The sequence below is a fragment of the Anarhichas minor genome, unplaced genomic scaffold (assembly GCF_050575085.1).
Source record: "Anarhichas minor isolate MPS153535 unplaced genomic scaffold, ASM5057508v1 ptg000017l, whole genome shotgun sequence".
NCBI classification, from domain to species: Eukaryota; Metazoa; Chordata; class Actinopteri; order Perciformes; family Anarhichadidae; genus Anarhichas; species Anarhichas minor.
The window spans coordinates 3,502,078-3,525,342 of NW_027466463.1; the positions used below are offsets into that span (position 1 = coordinate 3,502,078).

Sequence of the window (23,265 nt, forward strand, 5' to 3'; positions counted from 1 at the left end):
GAAAATGTAATACTGATTGATTGACTGTGTCCTAGACTGAGTATATGCAAAGCAGGACAAATGTGTGTGTGTGTGTGTGTGTGTGTGTGTGTGTGTGTGTGTGTGTGTGTGTGTGTGTGTGTGTGTGTGTGTGTGTGTGTGTGTGTGTGTGCAGGGCTTGGCAGAGCACCTCTCCCTAGAACACAACAAATAAGATTAAAATACAAAATGCAAGCAAGGAAGTAACAAGGCAAGCAGCTCGGGCCTTTTTAACATATGCGGAAAAATTTGCAAGTTGGAAGGGCGACATCAGATCAACTCCAGGCTTTGTCATATTGGCACACCGTCATTGGTCCAAGGCCAGCCGAGATCACTGTCAGCTATAGACCCTGCCTTTTCAAACTGGTGTTTTAAAAGCAAGCAACCCAGCTTCAGTTTTCTTGTCAGGGTGCCGTGTCAAAATGCGCTTGTTACATGCATAGTGTATTTTCAAAATAAACTTCCTTCTTCACAGGAAGTTAGGTTTAAGTAACAAAACCGCTTACTTAAGTTTAGGAAAATAGCGTGGTTGACATTGAGTTAAAGGACTAATGACTCAAAATGTCAATGTTTACTTTTTGCTTGTGAAACAAACAGCTTCCTTCTGGACCGACGTCCTGTGTTTGTACTACGTCAGTTGCTCTGAGCGAGGCATCATGATTCAGGTGTGTTTACACTGGAGTTAGTTGAAAGCCGGTGTCAGATGCCAAGGAGTGCCTGATCCATTTGACGTATTGGAAAATGATACCGGATTTATACGTATTGATACTTAAATGGAATCTGTCTTCCCATAGACGTTCACAGTAGCATTGAGAAATTCTGTAAATGTTACGATGGATATGTAATCAATATCTATCAAATGAGATAGCAGTATGTTTTGAACAAAAGACCGATGATCAGTTCAGCCCCAGCTTGAATGTAAATACTATAAAAGCAGCAGATTCTCAGTGCAGTTAAAGTTGATATTGTTTAGTTTTGCTTGAATACTACAGAATGTTCGAGCCTCGTCCCATCCGAATGAATCAGATGTGTCATTTGAAATCCCTTCAACTCTGGATGAGTGTGATCTTTATGGAAAACCGTTCCTGTAAAATGCCTTTAATTTCGCTTCCCTCATCAACAGTAAGGGCTGCTTTTCAACAGGCTCTGCATCCATTTCTGAAGTTCCTCAACTTTTATTGCCACTCATTCTGCCACTCCAGCTGATGTCATCATTGTCCGATTTTAGTGTATGTACTCACTGAAAATGAATGTAATTCACTTTAATATCTCTCAACCTCTCAATCTCTCAATTTTTCAGAGGATTGATATGAAGTCCAATTAGCGAGACCCACAATGATAAAGCCGTGTGTTGTGTCACTGTCCTGGTATTGAGATGTGACGCAATAAACACAGTGGCGCCCTTAAAAGCACACACGCACACACATACACGTCACATATTACTAAATCACATATATTAGAGTCACTTTTTTTAAATAACACAAATTAATAACCATGCTTTTGTTCTAATCGTAACTGACCCCAGCTCGCATCACCAGTAATTGTCATACGCTGCATTAACAGAGGTCTTGTCAGACGCATGTGTGTGCGTTTGCGGCCCGGGTAGTATTTCATGCATGTGTGTATCAGTGGATGTTGTTGTTTGTTTGTTTTATGGGCCTGCTGGCTGTCAGGTGGAGGCCCTGCCATGATTCATGGGTTATTACAGCACTGCTGTAGCGTGCACAAGCCATAGCTCATCATCAGATTGCACTCATATACGTCACACCACCACCAACATGCACATACACATGTCCTCATGCTCACTCATATGCATATACACACAATCAGCCAACTGCTGGCACACACACACACACACACACACACACACACACACACACACACACACACAAAGAGGAATGAATATATGGATGCCTGATATTAAGAAAGAGAGGGAAGGTAGGGGCAACTTGGGGAAATTGATCTTTTGCTCAGAATATATCACCAATGGACTGTGTGCTGGCTGTGTGGCATATTAATGCTGTCTGAGTAGTTAGAGTAGGAAGAGGCAGACACAGCAGAGGGCAGAGGATCTCCATCACCCAACAGTGAGAGAGAGACAGATGGATTGGGGAGGGGGGAGAGAGAGTGTTTCTGTCCCTGAGCACTTACAGTGGAGCATGTTGTGTTTTTCTCTGCTGCTGCAGACAGTAGGTGTAGTCATCCATATCCAGGGCCTCTCAGGTCATCAATGGAGAAGGTTCTATACTCTCCTCTTGTACATTGTCTGTTACGTAGACGTAAGTGTCTATGGGCAAGATGCTTTGCTACTTTTGAGTCTTTCTAAATAAAAATGATCTATCTGTGCAATAGCAGCTAGCTAGGTATCAGTCAAGTATTCTAGCAGACAACTAATGCTAGCAGATTGTAAACAGTCTTAAATACCCAGTTGGACCTTAAACCAGGCGGCAACTTCCAGTTCCGAAGAGTGAAGCCAATAAGGAAGTCTTAAACCTTGCATTCTCTCTGCTGTCCACCAGGGGGCGACTCCTCTGGTTGTATAGAAGTCTATGAGAAAATGACTCTACTTCTCTCTTGATTTATTACCTCAGTAAACATTGTAAACATGAGTTTATGGTCTCAATCTCTAGTTTCAAGTCTTCTTCAATGAATTCTTCATGATGTTCATTTAGTACATTATGGTCCATTTAGAGTCAAACAGACCATTAAGCAGGGGATGCTTTAGGGCGGGGCTACACGGTGATTGACAGGTCTCTATCAGAGCCACTCCTCGCCATTCCAAATATGGTAACTTCTGTTCACTGGTTGCAAAAAGCCAAGATGACGATGGCCAAATCGACAAACTCGAGGCTTCAATACATTAGTCAACAAACCACTGGATGACATCACCATGACTTTCAACTTCTTAAATATAGTCCATGCTTTAAACACATCTCAATGTTCAACTTGGTCTCCTACAAAATGACGTTCCTATACAACTAAACTGCATTCTTCTGTTTGAAGGGAACTCTGTTTTCCCAGATTATGCTTGCAGTTTCAAACACATGAAACATGTGAATTGAAACTAAACAAAATCGCAACAAAACTAATTGTCTCTTAAAAAACATTCAGGGTTTGGCTTAAGTTAAGTACGTTTGTCACATGATTCAAGCTACAGACGTAATTCAAATAAATCAACATTGACTTGTTTCACAGCACTCTCCTGGGTGCTGTGTTTGTTTGACCCATCCCAACCCAAAGGTCAGATCACGTTAAAGGCACCACATGAAACCAATGTTTAATCTCTTTTACAAAACCAGTGTGGGCATTCATTCAGGTAATCTAGTTTCAAACAGCACAGAAAACAACTCTGAAGACTTCTAATTTAGTAATCCATCACCGTGATGGATTATACACCTTCACTGTGAACAGGAGCAGTTACGTTTTGCATAATTGCAACGGAATACTAATATCAGGCCATTTTATTTTGAAAGGAATTCATGTCTCCATACAGAAGACTTTACATTCTCTGCTTCTCTTCCTGCATTTCTGCACCTCGCTCTCTAAAATAACATTGTAATCAATATCAACCATTCTCTCTTGGGATGTTAGTGCTGTGTTAATACATTCAGATTAAAAGCATGATACCAGCTCTAGCCTGTATCGTCACATGGGGATTAAATCACAATCATCCACAGCTACCTATTTAAAAAAACGCCCTTTTAAACACCAGGAGTAATACAGGAGCATGTATTATTTCAGAATATTCATCTTGAAGAAGAAAGAAAAATGAAATGTGACTCAGCATAGGAAGGCAGGAATGATGTCAACAATGATTCTGTGTCCATGTTAGAATATCAACATATGAGTATGAGAGTGTTGAATTGTGTGATACATAACGTAAAAGTTGTAGCATCATTTCTACAACTGATGCAGCATACAAGTAACCGCTTTTGTCTGGAGATGTGAATGTCTGTTTAGTGTGGCAAATGTCATAGAGGTAAGGAAGTGTTCTTCAGACTGATGCGTCAGTAATAAATAGGTATGAAAGTTAGATCAAGACAGATAGGTATACAAACACTGAAACAGACAGACTGGCCTGTCCATGGCCTTAGGTTTATGTCGTCCAAAAGTGCGTCTTGTCTGTTGTCCGTTCTCTTCCACATTCTCTACCTTCACAATGAGCCCATTGAAACAAGGCAGCATGTTAGCACAACATGGAAAGTCAATCAAGAATCAATGGGTGAGACTCTGGAGTCAGAAACATGACTTAGGGCAACAATCACACTCCCGCTATAATAATTAGGTGAATTCAATTAAAATAAAATACATTTTATTCCAACTCAACATGAGTACTTTTAGTCAAATGAGCTAATACAATTTTATGAAACCAGGGCCCTCTTTGTCAGAACTCTACACGCAAAAACCAAAAACATATGCACAAAATATAAAATATTGTTCATCGCTTACAAAAACAAACCCTTCATTGAAAACTTTACACACAAACACTAAATAAAGACATCCTTTCATATAACAACTGTAAACTGATGTGTTGATTATAAAACACTTATCATTTCCATTAGAACCATCACAAATGAAATATGCTTATTCTCAATACTCATATTTATAACTGTGTCAGACACTTTAACTGAAGATGATATGAACATATTACGGTATTGTACTGTAAACTACACACCATGAGCTAACCTGAATCCTATTTACTGTTCAAGCTCTGATTTCTAAGTGAACTCATTGATTACAGGTGTTCTCACAGGTGCATTCTGGGTGCAGGTGAATGTGTAAGGGTTACAGATACTAGAACCCAAAAGCACAACTCGGAGACAAGATTCAGGTATAGATTTCTTTACTTGGTAAAAGCAGGGTCAACACCGGGAGGTCAGTCCAAAAGGCAAACAAATCCAACAAGGGGCAGGCAAAAATCCAAGGTCGAGAAAACAGGCAGACAGGGTCAGAACAGGCAGAACATAATAGTACGATATATACTGTATATAACACTGGAGAGCTTGGCAGAGACACACAAGACAATCTGGCAGGGAACAAGTGCAAGTGAGGGGACCTAAATAGTGAGGGCTAATGAGGGAATGGGCTGCAGGTGAGATGGGTGTGGAGGACCAGGTGAGGGGAATGAGAGATGATCGGGTGTGAATGGTAGGATCTGAAATGACAGGAGAGTTAGTAAAATAAGCACAGGATGAAAACAAACTAATATGAAGGGGAAGTCGTGACAGAATGATAATTGAGTGTCGGTATTTCAATGGCAGTGTAGCAAACAACACACACAGGCTTTTAGTTTTTATTGATATTGCTAATGTAGACAACTTTGTGTGGTTATTTTACAAAAAGTTTGTTTTAAAATGTCAAACTTAGTGTAAAGCAGACAATGTGCTTGTGCTTCAGCATACCTGATCAATAAAGTCTTCTGATTATACATTTCAAATTCAAAATGCCACATATTTCAAAGACAATCTAATTGGGTTATCTAAATAAGTAGACATAATAAGAATGAGTAAAGAAAGGGTGAAACTTTATATTAGGTGTCTGATCAAAATATTCGGGGGAGCGGGGGGGGGGACTTGTCGCCTCAGCGTTTTTAAAATCACACATGTGTCGTATTACTTTAATTTGCATGTCTTTCTTCTTTTGCTGCACACTACTAAAGACATGTACGCCCAGAATCCAGGGAGCTAATCTAAGCTTTACCATGTTAGAGGAGGTTGAACTGCCCATGTACACAGACCACTGTGGATAATTAGAGATCAGCCAGGCCACGCCGTCTGTGTGTACATATAAGGTCTGTGTGCGCACAAGTGTTAGCGTGTGTGTGTGTGTGTGTGTGTGAAGGCCTTGCTCCCCTGTTGACTGAAGGTTGAACAGGGAGCTTCAGCTAAACCAGCTCACATCACATCACCATGCCACCCCGTGCCTGTAGGGGTGACCCTTGTGTGTGTGTGTGTGTGTGTGTGTGTGTGCGTGATGAAGGATGGCCTTAGGCTGAATCTGCCTCTCTAAACAATACAGGCCATCTGCTTTGTGTCCCTGCTGCCAAACACTGAGCTGAACCTCTACGCAGGACCCAGTGCATCTTTTACTGTCTCTGCCAGCTCACCTCTCTCCCTCACAGAAACACCTCCTCTTGTCCCCTCCATCCTTTTTGATATTTTGCTCCGTCCTGTCAGAAGAACATATTAGAATGTGCTTTGGTTGCACATGTGATCGAGTTTCTAATAGAGACCAGGATTAAAACGCATTGCTTTTGTCTGACTCAGCACAGGAAGTCTCACTTTTTTATTTCTCGTAATGTCCAAATTGACGTCCATGTTCATATGTTTGATGTAAAGTGGCCTGTGAGCTGTTGTATTTATTAAACAAAATTCACCATCAAATGAAAACAAATAATTTAAAAAGTGGAATGTTGTAAAGCAAATACTGATGTGTGCAGCAATCAGCAATTTTCCAGACAAAGACATTTGATTATGTGAAGGTCTAACTGAAGCCCATACATCAGGTTTAGTGTAGTTATGTAGTCTGGATCAGTCTGCAGATCCATGCTGATGTATTTGGCCAATAATTACTTTTCTTCTACAAAACAGAGGATTTCACCAGGTGAAATAATTCAAATGTGGTCTGGGACAATTTTACTCATCAAACCCTGCATTACTGGTTTAACCATGCCTTAAGAACTGGTAACCCACTAAAAGCCATGGATTAGATGGATTGTAGCTTCCGAGCACCGCAGAAGGCAGACACATCGTACAGACAGAGGGAGGAATGTGTTTCATATTAATATGAACTCCGGAGATTACAGTCAAGCCACGACAGTGTGTTGCCCTTTAGAAAGATTCCAGTGTGAGGGGCAGACTTCTTTTCTTTTATACATTTTAGTGTAATATAGTGACGCAGCACCTTCTAAATCCACATCGTCCACACCCTTATTTCAGATATTTTGCATTAAGGTTTCTTTTTCTGGATCAATCTCGTGATATTCTCAGTTTTTTTATTCTCAACAAATCCCATGAGCAGACTCAAAGGACAATGAATGTATCTACAAACAGTGGTTCTGAACCTGTGATCTTAAAAGACCCTTTTCTATCATTGAGTAAACGCATGACCCCTGACGAAGTCATATCATATTTCTTATTATATTTAATACATATAACAATAACAGTACAGAACATCTAATAAAGTGTACAATTAAACTAAATTGTCAATTGAATGTCTGCAGAATGGAGCTTTTAATATAATTCTTTGTTTTATATATTTTTATTTTATTTTATTTAATACATTTTTGACAAATTCACAGTTTTCTTCTCCCTGATGCTGGCCATTTCTCTATTTGCTCGTTGGTTGTTTTAGCTGCATGCTTTATAACTCAAGGCTGTTCAGCAGAGGGGGAAGGCTCACAATAGTTGGTGTTCAGGTCTTCACAGGCCCTTATGCTGTTTGTATCTTAATAATAGTAATAATCCAAACTTTAAATAGAACAATGCAACCCCCAGGTTGGGAACCAGTGTATTAACAAGTATTGTGTGTGTACCCAAAACCTGATACATCTATTTCTCTGTTCCATGGAGCGCTATTAGTGTCCACACTGTTCCAAATAATAGGTAGCTGAAAGTCATCCCCATAGAAATGCACTATATCCTCTTGGTTTGTTTTGCCGGCGCTGAACCTGCACAAATAAGAAAAAAGGAAGTCTAAGGCCCTGTCCACACTACTCCGTTTCTCCTTGGATGCAGATTTGTCAAATAGAAACGATCTCCGTCCACACGGGAGTTTCAGCATCATTCTCGAGTTGATCTGCGTCCAGACGGCAGCCTTCGAAGGCGGACAGCACGTGACCATTAACTACACTGGGCATGCGCGTGACGGTGTAAACAGGAAGTGGATTGCTTGCTTAGTTAAAAAAAAAAAAAATACGACAGAGTAATAAAGTAGTTTTTAATAATGAAAGGTTGTATTTGATACTTAAGATCTTCCTCTAAAATCTCCCTCTATAAACTCAAACAGACACAGTTCGTGGAAAGTTTTAGAAGTTTTATTTTTCAGACGTAGTTACAGCGCTGCGGGTCTCTCGCTCTCTCTCTGTCTCCAAATTTACTTTAACATCAACACTTACACATAAACGTTTACTAGATTATGGGTCCATCAATGTGGTCTCTCACTCGTTTCCTACATGTTGTTGATGTCTGTTCTCACTAGTAGCTCTGAACGTCATGTCCGCCTAGCTAGCTTCTAAGCTAATTTTAACATTACCGCCAATGGAGAAATGCTAACCGCGATTAGCATTTAATACAACACAAATGTTATACTAAACACGCGAATATAATATATCTACGTACATCTTTTCATGCTTCATAAAGACATACTTACAGACTAAGGTCTCTCAAGGCTACCAAACGGAAGAAGTAAAACGTTAGTGCAGCGTGTCTTCTCATTAGAATCTAAAAACAACGAGCTGCTCCATAGGGCTGATGACGGTCACGCCGCTCGCTAATCACTCCAATAACAGCTGCTACCTCCACAGAAATGCAGACTTTTACTGCACAACAGCTGCTAGCTGCTGCTAGCTGTTGTGCTAGCAGCAACATCATGTAGCTGTTGTGCTAGCAGCAACGCTTGCAATTAGCTATCCATGTTGAAATGAATCGCTGGTAGCCCAGTTTGTTTTCTTCCGGGTACGGGTCACGTGATAGTGAGTGTGACGAATCAGGGACGGAGACGTCATGGTTGCCAATAACCAATCCAGTAGCGAACACGGGTGTGGGCGTATTTTTTTCTAAGCACATCCGTATCCGACCGTCCACACGCAAACGCAACCCCGGAGTTCTCAAACACCTCCAACCTCGGCGGAGTTTTCAGATTCCTCCGTTTAGGGTGCTCCAAAACTCCGGCGTAGTGTGGCCGCTCAGTGTAAATGTAGCAAATACGGAGTAAAAACGGAGTAATGTGGACAGGGCCTAAGAGCACACGCAAAGGGTGAAATGCACCCATCACTGTGCTGCCAAGACAAAAGTGTCTCCTGTGCCATTTGCATGTCTTTAAATTAGGTCACATGCAGACGTTTGGTGCAAAATTGGCTCCTCTCTATGTCAAGAGTCTCAGTGCAAAAACAGTCCAATTCACAAAGATCAAAGCTAACAGCAACACATAGTTACAGTTAAATGAATCTTTTGGAATTTAGAAAGGTTGGTGGTACCTGAAGCACATTTATAAGGCTGCACTCTGTTCAAAATGTATTTTGGGATGCAGTGAGAGGATTCAATGTCATTGAATCCTAAAGCTCCCTACATGTCATTTTCAAAAAATAAAATAAAAGATTAACAAAGAATAAGGTTATTATACAAATGAATAAAGTATTTCTATCTTACCCAAATCCTTTGCTGATATTTTTCCCTTTCCTCTCTCTTAATTGCCTTTGGAAAGTTCAGATGGAACAAGCCCGTCCTGAAAAGACCTCCGACACTCACTCCCCACAACTGACCCATTTGCCGTAGTTTGCCACATAGATAATTACAATCAGCGAAAGAGAAGAGAAAATTGCGCTCAGTCGCAAAACTTTATGGGCATGTTTGCGCTGTAATATCTTTAGCGCAAAATATTTTGTGAATCGGACCTTGATGGGCCTTTCAGACACAAAGGCACCGCTGTGCTCTGTATCTTATTGTGCTCTCTCTCTCTCTCTCTCTCTCTCTCTCTCTCTCTCTCTCTCTCTCTCTGTCTGGATGTCTCTCTCTCTCTCAGTCACAGGGTTTCCTTACCCCAGTACAGGATCAGCTGTGGCCTACAGAGGGGCCCATTTGAGAGGGAGGGGTCGCGCCGTCTACAACACATTCCGTGCTGCACCTCCTCCTCCACCCATCCCTGCCTATGGAGCGTGAGTGCCTGCTCACACACACACACACACACACACACACACACACACACACACACACACACACACACACACACACACACACACACACACACACACACACACATTCAACTGAAACAAACACACATAATCAAATAAACACTGTATGACACTTCTCCAAGACTAAAAACATGCTACTGCACAAATGGAATTCACAGCTACAGTTACTCAAACACAGACGCTAACATGCACGGGCGCTCACACACTAACACACAAATAAATACATACTCACACATACACACATGCAGTAGCAGAAGAATGGTGAGTGGAAAACAAAAAGGCTGCCTCCTAATAGAGCGGAAAATTGCTCTTTGATTCCAGAATGGCCGAATTTGTCTCTCTTTTTTCTAATGTGTCATTCTTTATTCGGCTGTGAATGGACTGCAATGACCTGCCCTGCACACTTCAATAGGCCCGTTCTAGAGACCTGGTGAATGTGAAGGGGAGACATGGAGAGAGGGAGAGAGAGAATAGACGTCTGAGAGAGTGTGTTGGGTTGAAAGGAAAAAAATGAGAACAAGAGAAAATGCAGATGGAGACAGAGAGCGTGAAGGCGGCAGGCAGAGAGGAGAATAATGGATGAAGGATGCCGTTTGACCACATGGAACTACTGAATTAGTCATTTACTGTGTGGTGGGAACAATAATTAGTTTTCTTTGATTTAACAGTTTAAGCTACTTTTAATGTTTTATTGAGAAAAACAAAGAAGGAAAGCATCGGAAATGAACGGAAATACATTGTGCTGCTTGGTTTGGATGTAAAGTAGCTTCAAACTGAGTGACATGTAGCGCTTGTCTGGTTACAGCTAATTATTAGTTCCTGGTATATGATCGTTATGAGACCTGCATGGTTTCTGCATCACTGTAACTGCTCCTGTCCACCCAGGCGTCCACTGGGACGTCTGGGTGGACAATCGCACAACATCCAAAATTCAATGTCTGTTTATGCTCGTTCAGAAAGGCCTCTGCAGAGTGCATGAGCTACAAGGGGCTTTTACGCTTCAAAATATCATGTGAAGCAGTAATAAGCGTTGTAGCGAGTATACTAAACATAAATAACTCCTAAATGACTGTTTGAAGAACCAGGGGAAAAGGGACGCAAGCGGGGGTCATTCGTCTGCACACTGCATCGAGACACTTGTTTCTACATTTGTTACCAACTGGGAAGTCATTTGCATACTGAAGAGTACAGCTTTCCCCAAAAAAGAGCTAGCTTTGTGCTTAGTTACAAATGCTTTGGGTAGTTCCTCTCTATCTCAGAACGTACTAGAAATAACTGAAGCTTTACTTCTGAATAATTCAAACCAACAGCGAAGATAAATTCTTCATTGTTCTACCCCATGACCTACTTCTCTCTCTCTGGAAAAGAAGCACAATTACAAGAGGAAAAGAAAACAGAGCTAGTGATTCTTGTGCAGGAGGTGAAATAACACCATGTTCAGCGCGCACATCTTCTTCCCACAGATGTTGTACTTGTATAAAAACATGCACACGTGTAGGACTCTGATGTACACTGACCATTGAAGTACGCATGTGTCCGCTGTCTATGTCCTTGTTCGTAGACTACATCAGGGATCCTAGATCCCAACTGAATTACCTGCACATTGCATTTTAGCAGATGTGAAATTCCACCAACATAATGTCAGAACAGACAGAACATTCATATTGTACTTGTCTTTAGTTCAAGTTACCATAAGGAACTTTTAACTGGTTATGAATCAGTGTCAGTGTGAACGAGACCATTAGAGAGAAGATTGTCTTTTTGTACATAGTTATTCTTAATGCTTGCATTTGGTGCCACCGTGTCGGATACAGCACAAAATCAGAAATAATCGTGCAGGTTCACCACAAACTGCCTCAGCTCAGACTACAAGGAGGAGAGCTCAGCGCCCGAGAGCAGCGTCTCCTCCTCCTCCAGGAGCAGAGCTTCTCCTCGCTGCTCTGCTGGGAGCCAACACTGACACCACGCTGCTGGAGACCGAGGCTGTATTGCTGGGCCCGCTGGAGGGAAGGGAGGCACGGGGGAACCAGAACCAGGACTGAGCGGGGCAGATTGTTAGAATCTGGTGCTGAAAAATGAGAGGTTTTCTAACGGGAGTCGGGTGCTCGTAAACACTGCTGCTTTTGTCCACAGGGACCGTCAAAATGAAAGTTCCTTGTAGTAACTTTTAGAGATCCTTAACTAAAATGCCATACCAAGCTCAGTTTACTTCAATGCTAAAATAAATAAAAATAAAAATGTCTCATGTGTGACATCTTCTATCAACAGTGTGGTCTACCAGGACGGCTTTTATGGAGCGGAAATATATGTAAGTCAAAATCTATTAATATGTATTTTGATTTATACCCAAGGAGTCTTTCACTATGATCAGTCAAGAAAATAATGTGTCTTCAGCATTTAATTCAATGCTTCAACGTCACTCAGTTGTACTGTACCTGGATGTTGGTTTGAGGTGGTATTGAAGTCCTCTGTCTCTCCTCAGGGAGGGTATGCAGCTTACAGATATGCCCAGCCAGCTGGTACTGCTGCAGCTGCATACAGTGACAGGTATGTTGGCAGCCTGCTTCCTTCTGAGGGTCACGATAAGGTACTCTCTTTACACTGCATTGTAAATAATCATGATCATACCGGCCTAAAAAACACACGTTTTAATGGACGATGGCTCAGTTGAAAGAAATGTTATAATAGTAATGTATTACATAATTATATATACATATATGCTGTTATAATCTCAGAACGGGTTGAGCTGCGCATATATTTATGAAACAACAACACAGAGTCCGAACCAAGGCGGCAGACTTTATTACTTCTTTCAACCTTGACAGAGGCAGCTGAGACCAGATCCACTCCTTGTGTTAGACGAGTACTTTGCATTATCCTTTATTCTTCATGCCTCCGGTTCGAAAAGTTCTTTAGAATAGAAGAAGTTGTCGAAATAGTAGGGATAACAGAAATGCTAGAAATGAGTGTTCACTGGACGATGTGGTGTTTCCATGTATTATTCTCCAGTCATGATTAACCAATTAAATATGACCTCCTGGAGTCCTGTTTTAACCCCAACATGGACATATAGATGTTACTGATAGAAACTGACTATAGAAAATGTATTGCTCTTTGTTGTAAACTCAATACTTTGTTCATGTTGGGATCCACAATGATGAGGGAATTTGTCCAGCGATCTGATTGGTCAGTAGTCGAGCTGTTGACAAGTTTTGATCTGGTCCTCTGAACTTGACCTGCTCAGCACATGTTACCATGGTGATCTACCTCAGTTAACAGTGAGCCAGCTTTGTCATCCTGGAAAGCCTGAGATAAGACAGCTGGCTGGGCCATTCATGTTGCCTTGTGATACGGGCCACAGGAGTAGATGCTCTCACACTGTATGCAGCCCAACAAACTCCACAGAAGCTCACCTGGACAGATGATGAGTAGAACTAAAGAGGATTTAACATGGTGCCACGGGGCTGTGGAGCAGTCTATGTGAGGCAGGAGAGAGCAGTTTGATCCATTCCATCTTTCAATTGTCATTCCCCTTGGAGCTGTCTGTCCCTGAAACTCCCGAGCCTGGTACCTCCCTGCCCAGAGCTGCTGCTCAGCTGCAGTCTGCTGTGATTCCTCCAGATCAAAAGTGATATGTGTTTTTAGAAAAACATGTGTGTGTGTGTGTGTGTGTGTGCATGTTGTGTGCACCCGCTTCCACTGCTGTCTACAGTAGGTGTGTGTGTGTGCATGACGGTGCTTGGGGAGCTAATCTTAGGGAGATTGAGCATGTCAGGGCCGATAAGAAACAGCCACAGCAGGAGCCTGTAGGCCTCCGATAATGTAAGATTTATCAGAGGCAGGGAGCGAGCGGTGCACTCGGGAGGATTATGAACAAGGCAGAGAGGAGCGGAGCAGATGAGGGGGCACGTCTCTCTCTTCACCAGACTTATTTCACTCCCTTTCTTTTTCTCCTCTTTCTCATCGTTATTCACCCTCTCTCCGTGGCTGTAGTATATCGCCCCCCCCGTCTCAGATCTGTGTCCTCCTCATGCTCATGTGCTCTCCAGATTTAAAGGGAAGCCCAGGCGTTGAGGTGGAGGTGAGGCAGAGTTGAGGGGAGATGGGGCAGAGGCTGGGGTGTGGTGGAGGAGTTCATTGTGGGATAAGAGGGGCCTTTTACAGACGGGACTGGGGACTGAGAGACCCTGCTTCTATTCTGTCTGCACACACACACACATTAGGCTGCCACTGGCTATACTTGAGACCAGGTAAGAAGAGGCAAAATGCAATCAGGATTGACCATGAAATTCTCCTCGTCATCTTCCATCTGCTCTCACTGACACAAGCCTTTAACAGCCACAGCCTGGAGACTCTGCGTCGGTAGGGGTTCACCTGTTCACTGTAACAAAATGGTACTATTTTACTGTTTGTATCTATACCATGAAAAGTCATGCTGCAATAGCACTGTAATCATGGAAATCATGGACATGTATTTGTGTTTATTTAGGAACATATGTCATATACCCTTTCACAGGAAAGAGGGATTCCATAAATCTGTTAGATTGGACAGAGACTGATCAAACACTGATAGCGATTAATCAGCTAATTAATCATTAATGCAGCCCTAGACACTACCCCTACTTCCTCCCTTCCTCCCTTCCTCCCTTCCTCCTCCCATGTACACTCCACTACTATTCTTTCCTTAGGTCTCCCTCTGTAACACATAGTCTCACACATAGCAGTGCACTCTTATCTTTGCCCTCCAGACCTACGTTAGCTTCCCTTTACTCTTCGAGGAGAATAAACAAACTAGACAGGAAGAGAGGAATATAAATAAAGCGGTCTGGTGGCATCAGAGAAAGAGGGATGAAGGGGGGGAATGAGAGAGGAGAGGAGCGTTGAGGGAGGGGATTAGTTCCAAGCCAGTGCTGGTGAAAAGACTGGAATATAAGCCCCAGGAGACAGACAGAGATACAGGGGGAGATGGCAGTCAGGGGGCACAGAGAGGGGAGGAGGAGAGAAGGAGGTGAAGAAGAAGATGGCATAGAAGGGGGGAAGGTATGGGAAACCAAATGTGCTATATCTCTCTCAAAAATGATTTCCTTCTTTCTTTTAGGTTCCTGCTTCTAGATATGTTTTCTCTGTACTGTCCTATATTTGCTTTTCCTCCCCCTATGCCGTCCGTCTCTGTTTCCACACCACGAAAGATGATTTTTCTCATGTTTCTCTTTATTTATAATCTCATTTCTCCCTCCCTTCAGCCATCTACTCCTCTTATCACTCTGCCCATTTATTTTCTTATCTTTCTCTCTCTTTTTTCCTTCTCCAGCTGACGTTACTTTTATTGCAATCCCTCCCCATCATCTGGAAGATAAAACACTTGTCCCCTTTTTCTCATAAATTGAAACGGGTAAAACAAATCATTGCAATCACACACTCTCACCTTTACAACGTACATTTATAGGGACACATCGATTGCTTTTTCATCCCATAGGCCTGTTCTTAGCATGAGTGAGAGGAGGAAATGATTATAGATCTCTCCTCCGGACCCCAGTTAAAATCGACGACCCAATACCTTATGTGTCTCATGCATACTCATTGTGGTTGGTTGGCACTCCCTATCCATTATCAAACCTATTCAATCAAAGCCAACATGCACAAGGTTTATGCCTGGTGGTTGGAGTTGGGGAAGGAGGAAACAATTAACAGAGTATTTCCCAACTGATTAAATTCCCTTTTGATTTGTACTGGTTCAAAGAATCCATATGGTTTTATGTTTGGAGAATAAGTCAAAATGAATCTACTGCCTCATATACGGAAACTTCCTCCAGAGATGCCGAGCTTAACCTACACTAACTGTTAGGAGATAAATACAGGATTACATACATGAAGACTAAGAGATGGAAATAAAATATAGAATCGCTAAAAATATCAATGAGCTTGTTTAAATAAATGTAGCATTAGAACTAATTTCACAATGTTTGGATTGTAATCACTCCACCCAGAACTGTTTCTGGAACTGTTTAACCACATGGAGGTGGGTGTGGATGCATGATCCTCGACACCAGCTTGGATCTATAGCCTTTATTATTTAATTCAATGTTAAGCTTCCCTGGTGCATATTCCTTTTATAAAAAGATGGAATTACCACAAACTGTTTGACACACATCACATGGGGTGGGTGCTATTACAGCAGAGGGATGAATGGTATATATGGGGCTAATTCTAATAATGCTGTCATGAGTAGTCTGCTGGTGTGGTGTCCGCTGTGTGTACCTGAAGGGTTCTTAAAGGTAACAAGTGAGCACACACACACACACAATTCAAAGATAGTGGGAGAACCAGAGGTCAAAAAGAGCCCACAGCTCTAATCTGCCCACAAGGTGCTCTAGCACAGCCGTTCCCAAACACTGGAGATTTTATTTGGGCCGCCAAATAACATTGCACAATTTCTTCCATAGTCTTTTATTTATGATGTATGTCCGCAGTGAACCTTTGAGCCACAGGAGGGAACCGAAATGTTTGTATTGTTCTGGAAATTGTAGGCTGCTTATAACATTGAATCTAATATGAAGAAAAGTTATATTCTGTTTGTTTTGCTGATCAGATGAAAAAAACTCCGCCTTTTAAACATACTGTATATCTTTTCGACATGGCTGGTTCACCTATTCGAGGTCATTATCTGAGTTAGGAATTATCTAAATACCCTGGAGGTTTCTGGGGGTCGCCAGATGGTAGTTCTTTACATTACATCGCCTGTAACAGTGATATATTTAGATTTTTCTCACACTTCCCTGTTGTCTCCCTTCTGTCTGTCTGTGGGAGGAAAAATAATTATTGCTGAAAGTTCTATTTACTACAACAAGCAGGCTAAGAAACCGCGGCGTGACGTGTTCTCTCCATCTGTCTGTCTACTGATCTTTCGGTACCGGACTGCTCCCACGCAAGCACTCCTTAATTAAGCCATACTCATTTCCCCATTTCACAGAACAAGCGCCCACTTGCTTAGCTGTGGGGCTTACAGTAATCACATACCCAAATGTATAGACACCAAAAAGCATCAAATCACTTGCCAGCATATACATGTGGGGCTAAGGAGGTGCAGACATTTTATGAGACACCAACCTGATTATTCAGGGGGGTCGCGACTGGAAAAGATTGAGAGCTGCTGTCCTGGAGGGATACTGTCATCCTTGATTAATGCAGGCCCTGATGTTTGCAATATATCCAAAGATTGTGTTTAGCTTCATCTGTCTGGTGAACATCTTGGAGAAGCTGTCAGACTTACGGTTTTCTACTCAATTGTCACAGTAAACACTGTTTGTGCCTGTTTTCTCCTCTATAGTTATGGCAGAGTCTATGCAACAGCAGACCCATATCACCATACGATTGGTCCTGCAGCCACATACAGTGTGGGCACTATGGTGAGTCTGTTCCCTGTTTCCTAGCTGCTGACTTAATGTATGTGCTATCATGATGAACAGCTACAGCATCCTCACTCTGTTGTCTCTGATACCTCACTGTATGACACACCTGCACACATGGATGTTTATTTTACAAAACTATTCATATGAACTGAATTACTAACAGTAAATAAATAACTTGATCAAATAATTTGCTGACAGGCTTTGTTAATAATCTAGAAAGATCTTTGCAAAATGTTTACTCTTCGCCTTGTTCCTGTGAGTTGTGTTTCCCTCTGAGAGACCCATTCTAATGTTGTATGTGCGTCTTTGCCACTTCAGTCAATGAAAAAGGGACATTTTCTTATTCTCAGAGTCCCCATTCAATTTCATTGGCTGAAAGCTCCTTGCTTGAAATCCAATCGAGACTGAGGATTCCTCCCCACTGAAAACATTCTCTTCAAATTTTGCAAGGGGGAGAGTCGAATGGTTAATGTTTGTTTTTAGCTAGCTTTGCAGCTAACATCAAAGATGAAAAAAAAGTCTTTCCAAAGAAAGAAATAGAGCACCCCAGAAGATGGGGAGAAACTGAGAGCACAATTTGTTTTCTTTCGTGGGTGTGGGCAGGGACTTCCTCCAAAGATTAACGACCATCTAGTAAATGCTTCGACGTGCCGTGGGAGATTAAAGTAGGAGAGAAAGATAGAGCACAAAAGGAGGAAAAGTAGGAGAAGGAGAATTAAAGTTCTTGGTAGCAAACCGGCTGCAGCCGGAGCAGCTGCTCGGTGCAGCGTCTTGGACAGATGAGATGAGGGTTGATGCTGAGTGCTGACGTGCTTGTGATGATGGAGATCGAAAGCGCCACCACCTCCCCTATGTGTCCCCCAAACTGCCCCCATTCCTCCCTAGTGCAGCTGCTAGCTAAAAGCCTTCATTAATTACGACATTTTTTTCCTCTTCATTTACTTAAATAAAACAGTGGCCTCTGTTTTTCTCAGAGTTCTTCTCTTTTGTCTTCAAATTACTCCTCCCTTTTCCCCCACTCTCCCATATCCAAACCCCTCACTACCAATGTTTATTCCTAATTCTCAATAAAATAAAGACATAACACTCCATTGATCTTAAACTTTGTCATGCCTCACATTCTGAACTTAAGCCCCAAACAAGGTAAGGTAATAATGATGTGACTGATAAAGGCAGAATTATTGGTTGGAGAACACTTTTTCTTTAGATGAGAATCATCATCGATCTTCATCCGACAACCATGTATAGTCACAAATATTGTGGAAAGTTGTAATTGTAATATATCCATTCTCGTCTGCTATTAGGTTGGTCTGAACAGAGAACATGGAGAGAGATACAGACACAATTTTCCCTCAGTTTCTATTTCACTACACATTGGGAAACAGAATGAGGAAACCATGGTGGTTTTGTCTGTAAAAAGGTTGTTCTGATACCAATAACAGCACAGTAGATGCCTCTGATGGAGCCTGAAATGCTGGATCAGGTATCGGCGAGTATGCGAGTTTATGCACCAATCTGATATAATATTATCGTATGGTTTATCAGGTTACACTACACAGGAACAACACATCACCAACTCTGTGCAACTCTCAAGAAGGGTGAGAAGGAAGCGAGATGGCTCACTCGTTAGCTACTTACATCATCAGCTCTGGAAAAAAAGATGGCTGCGTCTGAAATGGATGATGGAAGTAGCTAACGAGTGAGCCGTCTCACTTCTTTCTCATCTCTGTTGAGAGTGAAACACGGCATGTACAGTGTCCATTAAGCAGGTGCTAGTGGAGAGTGTAACGTTGGCCAGAGCTAGCAAAATGTCAGAAATTTGGCAATATTTTACACTGGAAAATCCCACCAGTTAAAGGGCAACATGTTTTTAACACACTGGTATTGGATCGGTATCGTCTGATACGCAAGTTCAGGTATCGGATCGGTATCGTATGGAAAATATTGTATCGGAACATCTAGAATAAAATGTCTTTGCTTTTATTCCTGGTTGATCTACTGTGTATACAGTAAAAGACAAGCCAGGATGGCTCAAGGAACAATTATGTATTGTTATTATTTGGTTGTGGATTCACAGCTTGTTAAATAGCAATGACGGTTGTCTCGTGTTCGTCTCACCTCAGATGTGTTTGGCCACTTCTTGTACAAACAGACTTTCTGGCCACAGATGACAGCAACTGTTAGTGATTCAGTCACTTACTTGTGGTCATTTTGTTGTCTTTGTTCACTGCTGGGTTGAATGCTATCAAGAATCAAAATGAAAAACGAACTTAGAAATCCACACTCAAGTACATGCAACAAGCACAGACACACAATCCCATTCTTTCCACAACTACCTTGTGCACAAAATTTCCTCAATTAAACAAGAGACAAGTGGAAAAAGGGAGGAGCGTTTCTTTGGAGGAAAGAGAGAAGTTCATTTTAATATTAATAATACAAAGGTTCTACGTTGAATACTGATTGGAGCTTTTTCATCTTTGATGTTGCAGGCTAGCCTTTACAGAGGAGGGTGCAGTCGCTTCACTCCCTACTAGAAAAGAGAGAGGCACGTCCCCTTTCCTTCCCCGCAAAACAGACACAAAAACAGCAACAAATGAAATGACTTAATAACCATCTTCACCCTCTTCATGGAAAACCAAAAACAAAATGCTTCCAGGTGGCACATGTGACCCTGAAACTCCAGAATCACTCTGAAGTTGCTTCCCTATTGTACACATTGTCATTTATTGATGTAATGTACTTATTTTGGAAAAGAACATTTTGTTACTCTGTGTTGACTTAAATGTATTTGTATTGCCATGTGTGCAGTGGTATAAAAAAAGACAACATTCAATGTAGACAAAGGAGGGAAAGAGTAGAAATGGGAAGCTTTTAGTCTCCCTCCGTCTCACTCTCTTCCTCTACAAAATATTGGTCCGCAACTGCGCTAGTTTTAATCCCATTTAATTTCTCTACCTTCATTGTTTCAATTAGTCATTTTCCCCTTATACATTAAAAGCACTAATGTTCAGCAATTACAGTTTGAGCAACACATTTCAGATTGGGTTTATTAAGTAAATGATACGGCCATTCCACCCCCTCAGAGAACTGGCTCCAATCTAACTGGAGCTGAGTTTCAGACCGGCTTAATGGGATTTAGAGCTGCTCAGCCCAAAGGGGGTGAAACTGCAACAAATCGCTACCAGGAAGTGATGCATTATGAAACCCAGAAGGTGAGAGGAAGAGCGTGATGTATTACTGAATCTCAATGCAGGAGGAAGTGATGTATTAGCAGGGTGTGAAGCAAGAGCTATGACAGCCATTGCAAAAATAGGACGCAGTGTGTTAGAGCCCATTGATCGTTGGCACAGGGCCAGAGGCAGGAGGTATCCCATTACTGCTGAATGGCTTTAAAGGAGAAAACCACATTATTTCTGTTTCATGTCTGGTCACGTCCTGCTCACGCTAAGCAATAATCCCACAGTTGCTCAATATGCATATGGAGGAATACTGACAAGTATGTTTGACCCCTTAGTGAACAGATGGGAGGGTGTGATCCTCTTGCATTTAGTTAATACTTGCAAACACATTTTAATACCATCTCAAAGCTACATTTGTCGCATTTAGCCAGCATAGTTATGCAGGTTAAGTTCAATATTTCCTATTAATATTAACACTTTGCTACCAATATATAAAGCTCTGGTTTGATCTACACTATTCTGATGATCAAACTGAAGTGCATTTCCTTTCAGTGGACATGGAAGCTGTAATAACAGTGGCTATGATCAGTTACGTTTATATCACATTGATCAAATACATTTGTCTTTTTGATAGTTCAGTAAGTTGACTTACAATAACCTCGACACATATGTCCGTCAAAACGTTTCTGTCACAGTTTTTCTCTTGGATGTAGCTAGGTGGGAAGTCGAGAATTAGATTCAACACAGGAAATTTGAACAAATGTGCCATTACTGTGCGTTGTCTCCCCACGCATGTTGACCAGCTCATCAATTACCTCTGAAAACAAAAGACATGTTTACTAAGATACTTGCACGTGTCTGGTGTTCAGGACCCGCTCCCCCCCCCCGACCCAACCCATCGAGATCCTTGCCCCGAACTGATAATAACTGGTATAGGCTGGTTTAGGCTGCCCATTTAAAGTGATCATTTTGGGCCATTTTATACATTTGAAACTAAGATAATACATTTTTACATTTTAAAATGAAGGGTATGAGGAAATATAATTTAAATGGTTATTTTTTGCTTATTTTCAAAATATTGATTGTTATTTTCATTTTATTTAATAGCCTATATTTATCATCCAACACCAGCGATCCAACCAACATGTTCTTTGGTTTAGCCAGAACAGAACCCGGAAATTAAATATAATCAAAATACCATCCGCCAATTTACTTTTTTGCAGGTCACCTGGCGGGTACCTGTGAGCACACAAGTTGATTCTGTTAGCACGGAGAGCGATTTGAGTGTTTGGGTATAGAGTGGCTGAAATGGAAACTCTAGCGCAGCTTAGTATCAATTCCTCCCTGTCTCCAGGCATGCGTCTTCTCTCTGACAGACAACAATCTGTGATGTTCCCCTTCACCCACAACAAAACGGCCTCAGACCATATTATTGGATGTCAAGTAAAAGAAGGAAATATAGGATCCTTAATGCAAACACAAGATCTCTCAATTTGATTAGTTTTCAGTGGGATGAGTTGTCACCCAGACCTCTAATTCAAGACCAATAAAAGAGAAAGAAGCAGCAAAAAGAGCAGTGAAGCCAGAGGAGAGATGCTCAGGTCAGTCATTGCAGTTAAAAGTCTTTAGTATCAGCTGCAGTCTGGACTAGTTTTCCTCTCGTTCTCTGCCGGGAGATTGACTCTCAAGGTGACCCCCCTCCCAGGTATAGTGTGTTTTAATGAGGTTGTCAGGCTGGTGTAGAGAAGCAGCTTGATAAGTCTGCTCAACCTAATAACCTCCAACCTGCATCAAAACCCCAGCTAACCGTAATGTAACCGGTCGGGAAGGGTTTTACAACCCTGGCTCAGTACAGGATGATGAAGACAGATTACGATATTTGTTTTGTAATTTGATGGATGCATTTCATGTTTTCAATATAATCTTGGAAGTAGAATAGAACAACGTGTGCCGCTGAAATCCACATGACACGAGGATAAATCTGTAATGACAGGGATTTTAAGAATTGATAAATGAGATCATGGGCCAGAAAAGGTTGCAATGCCCATTTAAAAGCTAATAGCAACGCCCCCCCAACCCGTGGTAGCAGGACTGCATTGTCACGGAAAAGTAGCACCACCCTCCGCTCCCCATATTTAAACTGTCAGCTCTGTCAGTACTGATGCTGATGTTACCACTGATAATACTGTTAATGATAGTAGTTTTTTCTGGGCACAGAATGCAGGTAACATTTGACTGGAGAAGTTTTTTTGCTACTTGGTACAGGGTTTTCAGTCGATACCTTACCGATAGCCAGCCCTTGGCATATTTCACAATAGAATTTCCAAGTCCTGATTGCTTGTGATCGCAAATAGTGCAAGTGGCTCGTTTCACAAATGGTTGTCAGTCGCAAATTGTAGATAAGTTAGCGAGTTGTACATTCCTCTACATGGAACACAAGTATGATGGTTATTTTGATAAGCAAAAGCGGTCAAAATGAACGCAAGAGGAAATTATCTTGTGTTGCAAGTTAGTTGCAAGTTTAGTAAAACAGGCCCACAGCTGTCCAAAGAAAGCTCTGTTAATCTGAGTTGGTGTGAAATATATTTAACGGGATTCAAAATGGGAGTCTGCTTATCTAAACATTGATCTGTAGCAGCGCCAGTGGCCAGAAACTCCACAGTGTGGCATTAACAGCATCAAATCGACACCGTCACTTATTCACGTTATCGTTAGTTAACTAGCTGTTGATGTGGCGTGTGACTCAGTG

The 23,265-nt window shown here is 41.7% G+C and overlaps 1 protein-coding gene across 2 annotated transcripts in view; it reads left to right on the forward strand.

Moving 5' to 3' along the window:
* rbfox3a (RNA binding fox-1 homolog 3a) overlaps positions 1 to 19,946 on the forward strand; it is a 59,081-nt gene extending 39,135 nt beyond the window's left edge. For both annotated transcript variants that reach the window (XM_076093007.1, XM_076093006.1), the window contains exons 7-11: positions 9,760 to 9,892; positions 12,197 to 12,236; positions 12,411 to 12,475; positions 17,256 to 17,334; positions 19,827 to 19,946. In XM_076093007.1, the coding sequence (XP_075949122.1) occupies positions 9,760 to 9,892; positions 12,197 to 12,236; positions 12,411 to 12,475; positions 17,256 to 17,334; positions 19,827 to 19,871 (362 nt within the window). In that variant the 3' untranslated portion in view covers positions 19,872 to 19,946. The remainder of the gene's footprint in view (positions 1 to 9,759; positions 9,893 to 12,196; positions 12,237 to 12,410; positions 12,476 to 17,255; positions 17,335 to 19,826) is intronic.
* Positions 19,947 to 23,265: the final 3,319 nt, after the last annotated feature.